This window comes from Xyrauchen texanus, chromosome 18 (genome assembly GCF_025860055.1).
Source record: "Xyrauchen texanus isolate HMW12.3.18 chromosome 18, RBS_HiC_50CHRs, whole genome shotgun sequence".
Classification (NCBI taxonomy): domain Eukaryota; kingdom Metazoa; phylum Chordata; class Actinopteri; order Cypriniformes; family Catostomidae; genus Xyrauchen; species Xyrauchen texanus.
Window position 1 is genome coordinate 43,955,490 of NC_068293.1, and position 16,892 is coordinate 43,972,381.

Here is a 16,892-nt window from a genome sequence, read left to right on the forward strand (position 1 = left end):
CTAAATGACACGTAGCTCGCGTTTCGAAAAATTGTTGTATGTGTCTTTAATTACGCAGGAGGTCCGTCAGAAGGGAAGCTGATCCCGGGAGACGAAATTGTGATGATAAACGACGAGGTGGTCAGCTCGGCTCCCAGAGAGAGAGTCATCGACCTGGTCAGGTACTGAACTCAACATGAACCTGTTAGTGTGCAACTCTTTCCAAATCAATAGATGTTTTGACTGACTTACAAGTTAAAGGGGCAGTTCACCCAAAAATGAAAGTTCTCCCATTATTTCCGCACCCTCATGTCATCCCAGATGTGTGACTTTCTTATATCAGCAGAACAGAAATGAAGATTTTTAGAAGAATGTTTCCACTCTGTAGGTCCATACAATGCAAGTGAATGGTGACCAGAACTTTGAAGCTCCAAAAAACACATAAATGCAGCATAAAAGTAACCCATATGACTCCAGTGGTTTAATCCATGTCTTCAGAAGTGATATGACAGGTGTCGGTGAGAAACAGAAGTCCTTTCTTACTTTAAATCTCCACCTTTGATCAGCTCCAACCAATAGGCTGCAAAATTCACTAAGAAGATGAATCGCCAACAAAGAAAAGAAGAAAAGTGAAAGTGAAAGTGGAGATTTATAGTAAAAAAAGGACTTAAATATTGATCAGTTTCTCACCCACACCTATCAGAGCACTTCTGAAGTCATGGATTAAACCACTGGAGTTGTGTGGATTACTTATATGCTGCATTTATGTGTTTTTTGGAGCTTCAAAGTTCTGGTCACCATTCACTTGCATTGTATGGATCTACAGAGCGTAACCATTCTTCTAAAAATATGAATTTGTGTTCTGCAGAATAAAGTAAGTCATACACATCTGGGATGGCATGAGGGTGAGTAAATGATGACAGAATTTGTATTTTTGGGGGAACTGTCCCTTTAAATTGTAAGTCAGTCAAAACAACATGTTAGCTTACTGTTTTTGCTCTCTAGTGTAAAATGTCTGTCTTTTGTTTTTCATTTCTTGCAGGAGTTGTAAGGAGTCCATCGTCCTGACCGTGGTGCAGCCGTACCCTGTAAGTGCACCAGCAGCACTCCCAGAATGATTGACACGAGGAACGTTTATCTGATTATGCTTTCAGCTTCCAATAAGAGTGTAGTACTCTACAATCTGTTGAACACATTTAAGGTTTTTAATCCATGCCACAGCTCCAAAGTCAGTGCAGAGAATATGACAGTTTCCTGTTTTGTCTGTTTGTTAGTTTATGTGCTTTGGTAAACGATAATGATCATATCTGAATAAAGTTTGTGCTTTTGTGTCTGTGTTCTCCAGTCGCCCAAATCTGCCTTCATCAGTGCAGCTAAAAAGGCCAAGTTGAAGTCCAATCCAGTCAAAGTACGCTTCGCAGAGGAAGTCATTATTAACGGACAAGTACCGGTAAGTGTGTGTCTCAGTATTCACAGAGAGCTGATGTCAACATGAAACACCATTCACAGCCTCTTCTGTAATGTGACATTTATTTTATTTTAAAACCATCTTATTTTGTTTTTGTTTCATTTTAATATATTTTTGTTTTGTTTTTATTTAATTTTGTTTAAAATTCTGTTTTATTTTATTTTATTACAGACCACAACATCAACATTATAATTTTAGTCAAAATGAAACAACTTTCACAAAATATTTGATTTTATTACTGACCACATTAACATTTTAAGATTACTTTTGTAATGTGACGTATTTATTAGTGAAATTATTTTTAGTTTTGTTCTTATTTAATTTTAATTTTAAATAAAAAAAATGTATTTAACTTTATTTAAAAAAAAAATAATATTTAAAATTTTTGTTATTCTGTTTTATTACAGACCAAGTATTTTTTAGTAAAATTATTTCGTTTTGTTTGTTTTTATTTAATTTTAATACAATTTTGTTTTGTTTTTATTTAATTTTAGTTTTTTGTTTTTTTATTTTATTTTATTTATTATTATTTTTTTGTTGTTTAAAAAAACATTTTAAGTTTACTCCCGTAATGTGGCATATTTCTGAGTAAAATTATTTTGTTTAGTTTTGTTCTTATTTAATTTTAATACAGTTTTGTCTTGTTTTTAATTAATTTTAGTTTTTAGTTTTTTTATTTTATTTAAAAAATATATATTTTATTTTATTACAGACCACAACATAAACCTTTTAAGTGTACTTCGGTAATGTGACGTATTTATTAGTGAAATAATTTTATTTTGTTTTGTTTTTATTTAATTTTAATTAATTTTAGTTTTTAGTTTTTTCATTTTGTTTAAAAAAATATTTTATTTTATTTTATTTTATTATAGACCACAACATTAACATTTTAAGTTTACTTTTGTAATGTGACGTATTTATTGGTGACATTATTTTATTTAGATTTGTTCTTATTTAATTTAATTTAGTTTATTTTTATTTAAAAATTATTTTATTGTATTTTATTACAGACCACGTATTTTTGAGAAAAATATTTTGTTTTGTTTTTAATTAATTTTAATTAAAAAAAAATTTATTATTATTTTTTTAAATATATATATTTTATTTTATTACAGACCACATCATTAAACATTTAAATTTACTTTTGTAATGTGACGTATTTATTAGTGAAATTATTTTGTGAAAATATTAGTATTTTATTTAGTTTTGTTTTTATTTAACTTTGTTTGTATCTTATTACAGACCACAACATAAACATTTGACCTTAATGTCATGTCCCAAAATGTGGCAATATTCATTGATTTCTAAATATTTTGACAACCAGCTGATGTTAACAGTTTAATAATGATTAATATAATAATGTCCCTTTTTAAATATTTAAAAGTGTCTAAATATAAGGTAAATTAAAGCATGCAGCAGGCAAATGTTTTAGTACTGGTTTTATTAAAGGGATGTGACTCACTAACGGATGATTTCAGAGATGAAAATCCTTCGTTTCATGTGTCACTTCAGTCCATTATTCATGCAGCTCTGGAGATGTCAGAAAAACGCCTGTGACTGATGATGATTTTATTTAATCTGCAGGAAACTATGAAAGATAATTCTCTACTCTTCATGCCAAACGTGTTGAAGGTGTATCTTGAAAACGGACAAACAAAATCCTTTAAGTTTGACTGCAACACCTCCATCAAGGTATTGCAAGTTCAAAGGTCAAAGGTCAATGTTTACCAGCCTTTTGTCCTTATTCAATATGTATTTCTATGTTTTTGTATTTGCTTGGAAATGGCTGAAGAGGGGTTTTTTCTATCTGAGGGGCCGTTATTTCAACATTCGTCTTGTGTTTGATAGGACGTGATTCTGACGCTGCAAGAGAAGCTGTCGATCAAAAGCATTGAGCACTTCTCTCTTCTGCTGGAGCACAAAACGGAGGGATCTGGAACCAAACTAATGCTGCTGCACGAGCAGGAGATGCTGACGCAGGTTTGTTACGCTGCTGATGTCCTTCGCTGCAGGACAGTGTTTCCTGCGGCACCAGCTCATCTACAGATTCTTCACACGTAATCACGACAAAATCGACATATTTGCATTTAAGCATGAAAAGCTTACGAGCAGTTTCGTCACTGTGCATCTATATTTTGAATGTTCTTGGCAAGTGTTGGCATGTTAATAAACACATGACATATTTTGAATGATTTCACCTGTTTTTCTTTTAGGTCACTCAGAGGCCGGGTTTACATAAGATGAAATGTTATTTCCGCATCAGTTTTCTTCCTAAAGATCCCGTTGATCTGCTGAGGAGAGATGCTGTTGCGTTTGATTACCTCTACGTTCAGGTAAAATGTGCAGTGTTTTCACATTTAACCCTTAAATGCATCAGTGTTTCGACAGACATTATGACACGCCTCCAGTCTTTAGGGACCCGACATGCATATCTTTTACAAATAGGTCTACAAAATGCACAGATAGTCACATTTTAAAAAAAAATTAATGTAAGACCATTAGAAAATAATAGAGTAGAATATTTTCTGATATATTTATCAAAGAGATGATGCAAGAAATCTAGAACAGGATTCATTACTTCCACACTGAAATGTAATGAGATGCAACTGGCTGTCAGACTCATATTGAGCTGCACATAACATACACATAATCTACATATAACATACACATAACATACACATAATCTACACATAACATACACATAATCTACATATAACATACACATAACATACACATAATCTACACATAACATACACATAATCTACATATAACATACACATAACATACATAATCTACACATAACATACACATAATCTACATATAACATACACATAACATACACATAATCTACACATAACATACACATAATCTACATATAACATACACATAACATACACATAATCTACACATAACATACACATAATCTACATATAACATACACATACTACACATAACATACACATAATCTACACATAACATACACATAATCTACATATAACATACACATAACATACACATAATCTACACATAACATACACATAATCTACATATAACATACACATAACATACACATAATCTACACATAACATACACATAATCTACATATAACATACACATAACATACACATAATCTACACATAACATACACATAATCTACATATAACATACACATAACATACACATAATCTACACATAACATACACATAATCTACATATAACATACACATAACATACACATAATCTACACATAACATACACATAATCTACATATAACATACACATAACATACACATAATCTACACATAACATACACATAATCTACACATAACATACACATAACATACACATAATCTACACATAACATACACATAATCTACACATAACATACACATAATCTACATATAACATACACATAACATACACATAATCTACATATAACATACACATAACATACACATAATCTACACATAACATACACATAATCTACATATAACATACACATAACATACACATAATCTACACATAACATACACATAATCTACATATAACATACACATAACATACACATAATCTACACATAACATACACATAATCTACACATAATCTACACATAACATACACATAATCTACATATAACATACACATAACATACACATAATCTACATATAACATACACATAATCTACACATAATCTACACATAACATACACATAATCTACATATAACATACACATAATCTACATATAACATACACATAATCTACACATAACATACACATAATCTACACATAACATACACATAATCTACATATAACATACACATAATCTACACATAACATACACATAATCTACACATAATCTACACATAATCTACATATAACATACACATAATCTACACATAACATACACATAATCTACACATAACATACACATAATCTACACATAATCTACACATAACATACACATAATCTACATATAACATACACATAATCTACATATAACATACACATAACATACACATAACATACACATAATCTACACATAATCTACACATAATCTACACATAATCTACACATAAACTACACATAAACTACACATAATCTACACATAATCTACATATAACATACACATAACATACACATAATCTACACATAATCTACACATAATCTACATATAACATGCACATAATCTGTAGTTCACCCAAATTACAATTTCCAAATCATACTGTTCATGTGTTAAACTTGCTATAGTTTACTTCCATGTACTGCTTCATCAAATAGCAATGTCAAATGTAAATCAAGTCAATCACTGAAACAACAGCGCCACCTTTAGTAAGATGTAGCATATGTAATGCTATACATAACATGTATTGCTTCAGATTAGGGCTTGGCGATAAACCTACAAATTAGCTATTTTCTAAGGGATATTCTAGGTTCAATACAAGTTAAGCTCAATCGACAGCATTCAAATATTAAATAAAAGAAGCAAAAGGTTCCAGTGAGACACTTACAATGGAAGTCAATGGGGGTCAATTTTTTTGGAGGTTTAATGGCAGAAACGTGAAGCTCATAATTTTATAAAAGCACTTACATTATTTTCTTTTGTTAGTACTAAAAAAAAGTTGCTTAAATCATTGTTTTTACAGTCATTTTAGGGTTTTGGGGTTTACGGTGGTAACAACAGCTTTCTGTCTTTTCCTCCTCATGTTCATGTGAGTGCAGAGCTGTAAAGATGTGGTCCAGGAGCGTTTCGGCTCGGAGCTGAAATACGACATGGCGCTTCGTCTGGCGGCTCTACAGATGTACATCCTGACGCTCAGCACCAAACAAACACAGAAAGTCTCTCTTAAATACATTGAGTGAGTATTGAACAGCCCTTGATCTTCTGTCAGATCAACCACAATTTATTTATGTCTTTAGCTTTTAGAGTTTAGCTTAGAGTTTGTTCACAACTTGTATGCTGATATTTATTGATTTTTCAGTGAAGGGAGATGTTTGGCAGAATGTCTGAGCTTTTGTTTTACGTGCAATGGAATTATTGAATTGTGTGAAAGTATGTAATTCAATTGAAAGTACCATTTTTTCTGCAAGGTCTTTTTTTTTTCCCAATGTGGAACGCCCAATTCCCAATGCGCTCTTCAGTCCTCGTGGTTGCTTAGTGACTCGCCTCAATCTGGGTGGCGGAGGACGAACCTGAGACGTCAATCCGCGCATCTTATCACGTGGCTTGTTGAGCGCGTTACCGTGGAGACGTAGTGTGTGTGGAGGCTTCATGCTATTCTCCGCGGCATCCACACGCAACTCACCACACGCCCCACCGAGAGCGAGAACCACATTATAGTGACCACGAGGAGCTTACCCCATGTGACTCTACCCTCCCTAGCAACCGGGCCAATTTGGTTGCTTAGCAAACCAGATCCCCGTTTTGTTCTTTTTTTTAGTGCGTCATTAATTCCTGTTCTTCTAAACAACAAGAAATGATTAAACAAATGCATTTCATTTTTCCCCAAACACACTTAAACCCCACTGTCTCTTTAAAGGAAGGAGTGGGGTCTGGCGCAGTTTTTGCCGCCTGCAGTGCTGTCCAGCATGAAGGAGAAGAACATCAAGAAGGCGCTCACACACATCCTGAAAACTAACCAGAATCTGGTGCCGCCTGGAAAGAAGGTGAAAAATCATATGTTGTTTGATGTACATGTGAAAGTGAAATTCAAAACCTTCTTTTTGAGAGTTTGAGTTGTAATTTTGGCAATTCAGATCCCAAAATGTGTATTATGCAACAGCCCTTACCCTTGATGAAATGTACTGTAACGTGTCCTCTTGTGGTTTATTGCTGTAGTGTGTTAAATTCAGTGTCGAGTAAAAAGCAAATCCAGCAAAGGCTCTATATAAAAATTATATATATAAAAAAAAATAATCCTAAAATCACTTTGTGGCATCGGGACGTGGTCATGTGTCGGTCTGCAGTACGAGAGGTCCCACAAGCCTCCAACAGCTTTTCCCCGTTTGAGCTACTGTATGGGCGCCGGACACGCGGTGTGCTTGACGTCATACGGGAAGCTTGGGGACCTTCGAATAGTAAAGATCAAATTCATTACGTTCTTGACCTTAGAGCTCAACTCCACACTTTGGGGCAGGTAACACAGGAGAATTTGTTCCATGCACAAGAACGTCAACGCCGATTGTACGACAGGGGCACTCGACTACGGGAATTCGTACAGGGAGATAAAGTGCTTATATTGCTGCCCACCTCGACCTCCAAATCACTCGCCAAGTGGCAAGGACCCTTGCCGTCGATTATGAGGTCAAGCGAACGGATAGGGGAGGGGCATGTTAAACCTACCACCTCAACTTCCTCAAACCATGGAGGGAGGCGGTACCTATAGCCTTGGCGACGGCGGTTCCGAAGAGGGCGGAGCTCGGGCCGGAGGTATCTCCCAAATCAAGTTCATTCACCCCGGTCCCTTGCGGAGACTGACACATGAACCGTCCCCATGCCATACAAATTTTTTTATTTCTCGTGGTGGCCTACTAAGTTGCCTCCGCTTCTGAGACCGTCAATCCACGCATCTGATCACGTGACTCGTTGTGCATGACACTGCGGAGACTCACAGCATGTGGAGGCTCATGCTACTCTCCACGATCCACACACAACTCACCACACGCCCCATTGAGAGAACCACTAATCACCCCCACGAGGAGGTTACCCCATGTGACTCTACCCTCCCTAGCAACCGGGCCAATTTGGTTGCTAAGGAGACCTGGCTGGAGTCTCTCAGCACGCCCTGGATTCAAACTCACGACTCCAGGTGTGATAGTCAGCGACAATACTCGCTGAGATACCAGACCCTCCCTAGCAACCGGGCCAATTTGGTTGCTAAGGAGACCTGGCTGGAGTCTCTCAGCACGCCCTGGATTCAAACTCACGACTCCAGGTGTGATAGTCAGCGACAATACTCGCTGAGATACCCAGACCCTCCCTAGCAACCGGGCCAATTTGGTTGCTAAGGAGACCAGGCTGGAGTCACTCAGCACGCCCTGAATTCAAACTCGCGACTCCAGGTGTGATATTCAGCGTCAGTACTCGCCGAGTTCTCTGTTTTCCTTGTTTCTCGAACCGTTTAAAGCAGTAGTGCCACATGCCTGACTGGCAAAATGCATATGGTAATTATATGCAGATGAGGTTATGCATGGTGAAAACAGGCGATGCACGCTCCACTTATGGTTATTTCAGGGAGGAGACGCGGAATAAAACACATGCATGCACAAACTAGGATCTTTAAAGGGAACTTTGCACATATGTAAGGTTTGTACATATTTAAGACAATTAAGACTTTTTGCATTGTGACATTATTTTCAGAACACTGAAGCACTTTTTACCGCCCAGTTCTCATTCATTATAACTGAATGTGCATATAGTTTAACGTTGGGATAAATGCATTTTTGCATGCTTTTAAATCCTCGTAACTTCATCTCACTTGTTTTTCTTAGAGCTACATGCCCCAAAAGAAGAACTAGAAGTCTATTTGTGTGATTTACACTTTCTGTTCCCTAATTCTGGTGGGATTTTTGCTTTTTGTTGAAGCTGACGGCGTTACAGGCGAAGGTGCACTACCTGAAATATCTGAGCGATCTCAGACTGTACGGAGGACGAGTGTTCAAGTCAATATTAGTTGTAAGTATGAATGCAAGAACGAGTGTGTACTTGTGCTACCTTGTTAACGTGCATTAGTTGTTACATTAGTGTTTTTGTGTGCTGTGAATTGACAGCAAGGTGAAAAACACTCCGAGGTCACACTGCTCGTGGGGCCGCGGTACGGCATCAGTCACGTGATCAACACCAAGACGAACCTGGTGGCCCTGCTCGCCGACTTCAGCCATGTGAACCGAATCGAGATGTACACCGAGGACGAAAAGAACGTACGAGTGGAGCTTCACGTCTTGGATGTAAAGGTGCGATAAAGCATATTTTTAGGACCTTGATGATGCTTTGGATTGTAGTGTTATTTTCATGACAATTAAGTGCATTTTTGATTGCTGCGTCCAGACCAGGGTCATAAATGTAACCTTTCCATTAAGGGGCAATAGTAGCCCCCCGTATTGATTTTTTACCTTTGTGAGAGAATATGTTTTTTTCTAGGACTAGAGTACATTCCGGGTTCAATCCAAGTTATGCTCAATCGACAGCATATGGTGCAATATGATGTATTTCGACTCCTAAAGAGTTCCAGTGAGACACTTCCAATGCAAGTCAATGGGGTTTAATCTGTAAACATTAAAATACTCACTGTTTCAAAAGTATAGACACAAGACATAAATAATATGTGTGTTAACATGATTTTACTGTGATATAGTCACTTACTGACCACATCTGTGGAAAGATATAGACGATTTTACTACTCCGTTGCCATGGCGATATGTCGCCGTAAACCCTCAAACTCAAAAACGACTGCAAATATGATGATTTAAACAACTTTACAGCTTAAATAATACATGAGTTTTGGCAGAAGAATTAATGTAAGTGCTTTTATATTATTATAAGCGTCACATTTCTGACTTTAAACCTCCAAAAATTGCCCCCATTGACTTCCATTGTAAGTGTCTCACTGGAACACAGATTTGGAGGGACATTTTTGTGGTTATCAACATTATACCACAAATGCTGTCGATTGAGTAACTTGGATTATTCCTTTAATAAATAAGTATATCTTATGTTATAAATAAAATATAGAAGAATTTATAATGGGGACTTTTTTTTGCCACCGCATTTACAATTTTGGCGGCATATTTTTATTGTATATTTTCATTTTAACCACAAAGCACCTGTTCGTTTCTGACCATGGTCTAGACGTTTACAGTTTCATTTTTTGTCCTTTTATTTATTTTTATAGTTATTTTTCACTACAGTATATATATTGTAAAAAACTATTATTGTCTTGAAACTGATGACAATGCAAATTCCTATTTTTATAATTAATGAATTAATTAATCTATATATTCAGCAGAACACATTTGAAGAATAATAGAAGAATATCTCAGCTCAGAAGGTCCTTAAAATGCAAGTGGATGGTGATCAGACCTTTAAAGCTCCAAAAATCACAGACAGTCAGAATAAACGTCATCCATACGACTCCAGCGTTAAATGAATGTAATCTAAAGCGACACGATCACTTTTGGTGCAAAAAGATCAATATTTAAGTACTTTTTAACTATAATCCAATAGTTCATGAGAGGGAGTCCAAGCGGTCTCTGGTGTGACATATTCGCATTGGCATGATACGGACCTGCAGAGCTTCTAAATATCTTAATTTGTGTTCTTCTGAAGAACGAAAGTCATACACGTCTGGGATGACATGAGGATGAGTAAATGATGACAGAATTTTCATTTTTAGGTGAACTGTCCCTTTAAGGCTTTGTGTTACAGTGATTTCACCATGGTTAAGGGGTTTAAGGCCCATATAACACCCCGTACCTGTGGTAAAAATCACTAACACATAGCCTCATGGGATTATTAACAGTAGCTGCTGATATCTAGAGAGGACAACATTTCTAAAGTGAAGCGAACTGACACAATTGAATGTTTACCCTTTTGTTAATTTGGCCGAGTGAACACTGTTATCAGCCAAATATCGTCCGATTAATCGACCTGGCCGATATATCGGTCTATCACTAATTATTAACTGATTATTTATGGATCTCTACTGGAAATATGGTTGTTTCTACAGCCCATCACTCTTATAATGGAGTCCAGTGATGCCATGAATCTGGCATGTCTGACTGCGGGATACTACAGACTTCTGGTCGACTCACGGAGGTCCATCTTCAACATGACCAACAACAGCAGCACTGCAGGTGAGATATCATATATCATCACTTGGGTTAGATGTATATTTGGAAACAGTTGCATATCAATCATTTACGGTGTTTTCACACTAGAACTTTTGGTTTAAACCCAATTTAAATCCATTTGACGTAAGATATATTTGGCCTGGGTGAACTCTGGTATGATTCGCAGTTGGTATGAAAGCAATCCGTCCTAATTCTTTTTAAATGTTTTTATAGTGGAAGTGATACAATTGTCAACATCTGGTTACAATGTTTGCCATAGTTACAGCTTTTCCAAATTATTTTAAGTCTAACATTTACAATCAGAAAATCCACTCATTTTCATAAAGACATGGGTAGCGGGGGCCTGGAAGCTCAGTGGTATAGACGCTGGCCACCACCCCTGGAGTTCGCTAGTTCAGGTCTCGTTAGCAACCAAATTGGCCCGGTTGCTAGGGAGGGTAGAGTCACATGGGGTAACCTCCTCGTGGTCACTATAATGTGGTTCTTGCTCTCGGTGGGGCTCGTGGCGAGTTGTGTGTGGATGCCGCTGAGAATAGCGTGAAGCCTCCATGCGCGCTACGTCTCCACAGTAACGTGCTCAGCAAGTCACGTGATAAGTGAAGACACTATTCATGTATACATGTATACATATACAGTATTTATGTGTCCATGTGAACCATACCTAGATAAAGGACATCATTCTTTGCCAGTATCTTGTGATATTTAAGCAGTCCCAAAATATGCGATTATGATTGGCATTTTGGGAGACACACAGTCTCCAACATAATGAATTATTACGTCGAAGCTGGTCATTCCTTTATACAATCTAGAGACGATCTTCTTTGTCAATTGGGAATTATACACTGATGCAAATATTTTAAGGATGGCATTGTTGTGGCAGGGCGGCAGTGGCTCAGGTGGTAGAGCGGGTCGGCCACTAATCACAGGGTTTGATTCCCGGCCCACATGACTCCACATGCCGAAGTCTCCTTGGGCAAGACACTGAACCCCAAGTTGCCCCCAATGGCAGACTAGCACCTTACATGGCATCTCTGCCTTCATTGAAGTGAATGAGTCACAGTGTAAAGCGCTTTGAATACCGCTAAGGTTAAAAGCACTATATAAGTGCAGACCATTTTTAATACAATAATACAATTATTATTATATTTATTTTTATATATATATATATATATATATATATATAAATATGCCGTCTCAATTGGAGATACCTATAGAAATCCTTTGATTCAAGATTATATCTTTCTAAGAGTTTGAAAGTCGAGCAATCCCCCTTTATCCATAGCAGGACAGTAGGCTTTAAGCTCTTTCTCTGCCCATGTTTTGAAGTCAACACTCCCATGTGTCAAATGTACACCATTTTCAGCATTTTAACCCTTTAAATGCCAGTTTGTTTATATAATGCAACTGTTGTTTTTTTTACACACATACACACACACACACACACATACACATATTTCTCACACACACACACATGCAAAACACACTCTGATATCCATACCAGCACACCTACACAATTTTAGCTGCATCAGCAAACATAAAAAAGGGGAAAAGCTTGTATTTGCTCCATAGGCTAAACATGAGAAAAATGGCGCCATCTGGTGGAAAAGATTACTATGTGTATTTTGTGTACACAGTTTATTATAGAGGTATTATAGGAACTGAGGTTGAAATATCTAAATTCCCCCCAAAATACACACCTCATAGTACCAAAATGTACCCTCCCTAGCAACCGGGCCTATTTGGTTGCTTAGGAGACCTGACTGGAGTCACTCAGCACACCCTGTATTCAAACTCACGAGTCCAGTTAGCCAGACCCGCCCCTAGCATTTTTTTAAAGAATAGAAGGGATGAGTCTAAATGCATTTTTGTGGTAATCAACATTATTCCACAAATGCTGTCAATTGAGCTTAACCTGTATTTAACCCGGAAAATTTCTGCTAGTACTCACGGCAATACTCAAGTTGATGATGCAGACATAAATGTTGAAGTTTCATCATAAAATGTTTGTTGTCATATTAATATAATTAAAGCTAAGCTCTTGTTTTGTTCATGTCTAAGGGCACGACTCAAGAGGCAAACACAACTACCAGGCAATCGACTGGAATTACAGTTCCGGTGGAGGATACAACGAGCCGCACATTGAGTATGCTCTCTGTGGGCAAAGAGACTGCGATATCGCCCCTAATGCCAACGAAATGCACCAGATGCAGCATCGTCCACATGGTGACGAGAAAGGAGAGAGGGCAATCAGAGCAAGCCACGTGCATTCTCATCCCTACTTCAGTATCCCAAAGAGTAAGCCTCAAGAATCGCCCAGAAACGCCAAGGTGTCCTTCATATTTGGCGACCCGCCGTTGGACAGCATAAACCCACAGAACCTAGGATACCAAAGGCTGATGGAGGACATTCCAGAAGTTCTAGAGGAACACAGGTACCTGTACGCCCAGCAGAAGGACTACAAGCCTCTGGAAGCATCAATGGAGGTTGATGGCTTCCAGTACAGTTCTCACATGGTCTACGGCGACGCTAAGATTTTCGGTACAACGGAAGGCATCGAGGAGCCATTGTTGCGCGATATCTGCTACGCAGAAACCACCGATGACGCCGAAGACGACGATGACATCAGTTGCGAGGAGGACATGATGATGATGTTGGGGGAGATGAAAGACAAAGCAAACTCTTTCTTGTCGCTTTCGGAATCTAGTGATGACATCATCGATCTTACCTCCCTTCCGCCGCCACCAGAGGGCGACGACGAGGAAGACAATGACGTCCTTTTGCACTCACTAAACTTGGCGATAGCTGCTCCACCTCCAGGGTTCAGAGATAGCTCGGATGAAGATGACCACCAAGGGCCTCGTGAAAGGAATAACGTAGCTCCGCTAAAAAACGACATTCCTGTGTCTCTGATCGATTCAGTGCCGACACCGGGCGCTGGTGCTACACAGGAAGTGTTCAGTGACAATGTTGTCTCCACTCTACAAGCTCTGGAGGCTTTGGCGGCCTCTGAAGAGCAGTCGCACCCACCGCCAACTGATAGTTCAGGTTCTTATTCTATAGTGACATTTATTCATTGACGTCGTACAACCATCCTGCCATTTTTGTTGTTGTTGTTGTTGTTGTTGCACCTTTCATTGTTCCATTTTTTTCAGTGCAAGGCCCATTTTTCTTATGTTTCTATTGTGTGTGTGCGTATTTGTTTTATTTGTGATGTAAATGGCACTTTCCACAAATATGGTGTAAATTGGTGCCCAATTACCTTATTGCCATTAGATGTCAAAATCCACGTTTTTTTTTTGTAGCTAGAACTAATAGATATATTAGCTAAACTAGCATCTAACCTCAAATTAACAGCATGGAAAGTATTTAGTTTCATTCAGTTTAATGGACATTCATTACATTGTAGCAGTGTTTCCTGCATCGCTTGAGCGCCACTGCTGAATCTCCAGCGCCACGGCAAACGAATGATACACAAGTTGTTAGCTTGCAAGCTGAATTGAATGTGAGGAGACAAAAAGAGCACATGCTGCTAAATAACTAAAGAACAACACGTCTTTCAATTGCATTGTGTAAGCCTAATTTCATCTCGTACATAAAGTAACAGATGTGTTGCGTTCGGTTTGGTAATGTGCGCTGAGCGCGTTATATTTATAGCGCTCCAAGTCCACTTTAATCGGCCACTACGCGTTACTATACAAATCTAAAACCAGGTTTTTGTGGTCAGATTTCACCACATTTGGAATTAATAGGCACTCATTTAAAGGTGCACTTAGTAACTTTTTGCTCGTGTCATTTCGGACATACAGTGACACCTAGTGGTGTGGATGCAGCGTCATTTAAATCAATAGTTTTCAGTTACAGATGCCATTGTAGAAATTCACAATCAGCCATGATTCATATAATCCAAGAGTGGAAGTGTCCAATAACAAGACGGTTACTGAGATTAAGCGATTTGTATTTAGCTGGTCACGTGATTCTAATATGGCCGCCCCCATGAGGGCGCCCCTGCCCCATGTAGAATAAAACAGCTTTATAAGGTTACTGATATGACTGGAGTCATCATCTCATGTTAGCGCTCATGATTTTATACTAGGGCTGGTGATTTAACTTGTTAATTCAGTGCGATTCATGCAAAACAAATGTATGCAATTAATCGTGTCCCCGTACCGTAATAAGGAAGATTCCTGAGAAATGCAAGCTTGTAGTACCACCAGTTTTCTCCAGGGGGCAGTAAGTGAAACTTCAGCTGTATAGGCAATGTGCAGTTTATACAGAGAACAAACCAACCCTTCAGCAGACAGCACAACACGAGGATCTTCGTTCAAATCACAGCGCAAATCCAAACTAAGGGATCTCGAGGTATGTTCTTCTTAGTATTAAGCGACAATTATTTTGACACAGCAGCCTAAAAATATTATGTTTTTGACACGACGTAAGCAAAGTGAGATGCTCCAAATGCACCCGTCTGACACAGCTGTACATTGACAGGTCCTTAAACAAGCCCTCATAATAAGTCACAAACTGATTGACAAAATTCACTTGCAAAATGGATTTCTTTGAACTGTATGTTCATTAATATGCAAATAAATAATATATTTGCATTCAAAATTGTGTAACTCCTCTGCCATAATAACATCATTAATTTTAATTATCTGAGTACTTTTTATAATATTTTATATATATACATATATATATATATATATATTATTTGTAAATATTTAAAGCTAATTATTTATATTTATTTAATCATTATATATTGAATTATTGTTATTTGTGGGGTTTTCTCAGCAAATATTTATATTTGCGATTAATTGCGATTCATTTTATTAATTGTTAATTAATTCGCAATTTTATTTTTGCGATTGTTAGCTCTATTTTATACATGTATATCAAAATTACAATTAATTTCTTTAGGAGTAAAACTTTTTTAATGAGTAAAAATGACTGAGTAAAAACATTATTTTAAAAGCTATTGTTAACGTGACATCACAGAGAGAGTTTTCCGCCAAAATAAAGGTTCAAGGGTTTAACCATATCTCATAGCAATGCTATGAACTAATATAATAAGATTACGATTATAGACGTTTTCACCTGCAGCAAGAGCCGAATTCTGTAGGAAACACTGCATTGTTGTTATCATTCGGTTTCAATGTTTGCAATTTGGACACAAATGATAGTTTTGAAGGTATTCGTTAAGCTTATCCATTTTATCCTGTTGCCAAAGTTATAAAGTCAAAAGAAAAACAAATGTTTTATCTTTAATTAACAGATCTATTGGTTTGTCAATAATTTTACATACAACATTTGGTCTCAAACTCGCAAGCCCCCTCGGTGGGTTTGCTATATGTCCCAAAATAGCAACTATTAAATAAATATAAAATAAAACACTTTTGCTTAACCTCATGAGGTGGAGCGCCTCCTTTTACTGGCCATTTGCGAGACGAAAAATGACTTAATTTAAGAGTTTCAGACCGTTTTGTACCCCATTTGTGGAAAGTGTTAAATGTGAACTCATTTTGATTTGTGCATTTATTGATTCATTTTTTTGTTCATTTATGCCATTATGTATGTTATTATTTGTTGCATTTCATAGTCTTCA

General features: G+C 37.1%; 1 protein-coding gene across 1 annotated transcript in view; it reads left to right on the plus strand.

Moving 5' to 3' along the window:
• LOC127658906 (FERM and PDZ domain-containing protein 4-like) overlaps positions 1-16,892 on the plus strand; it is a 63,942-nt gene that overhangs the window by 41,751 nt on the left and 5,299 nt on the right. Inside the window, exons 4-15 of the mRNA XM_052148466.1 lie at positions 59-161; positions 1,022-1,067; positions 1,325-1,429; positions 3,032-3,139; positions 3,296-3,427; positions 3,661-3,780; positions 6,167-6,303; positions 6,985-7,111; positions 9,030-9,119; positions 9,215-9,397; positions 11,170-11,296; positions 13,352-14,338. Of these exons, the coding sequence (XP_052004426.1) occupies positions 59-161; positions 1,022-1,067; positions 1,325-1,429; positions 3,032-3,139; positions 3,296-3,427; positions 3,661-3,780; positions 6,167-6,303; positions 6,985-7,111; positions 9,030-9,119; positions 9,215-9,397; positions 11,170-11,296; positions 13,352-14,338 (2,265 nt within the window). The remainder of the gene's footprint in view (positions 1-58; positions 162-1,021; positions 1,068-1,324; positions 1,430-3,031; positions 3,140-3,295; positions 3,428-3,660; positions 3,781-6,166; positions 6,304-6,984; positions 7,112-9,029; positions 9,120-9,214; positions 9,398-11,169; positions 11,297-13,351; positions 14,339-16,892) is intronic.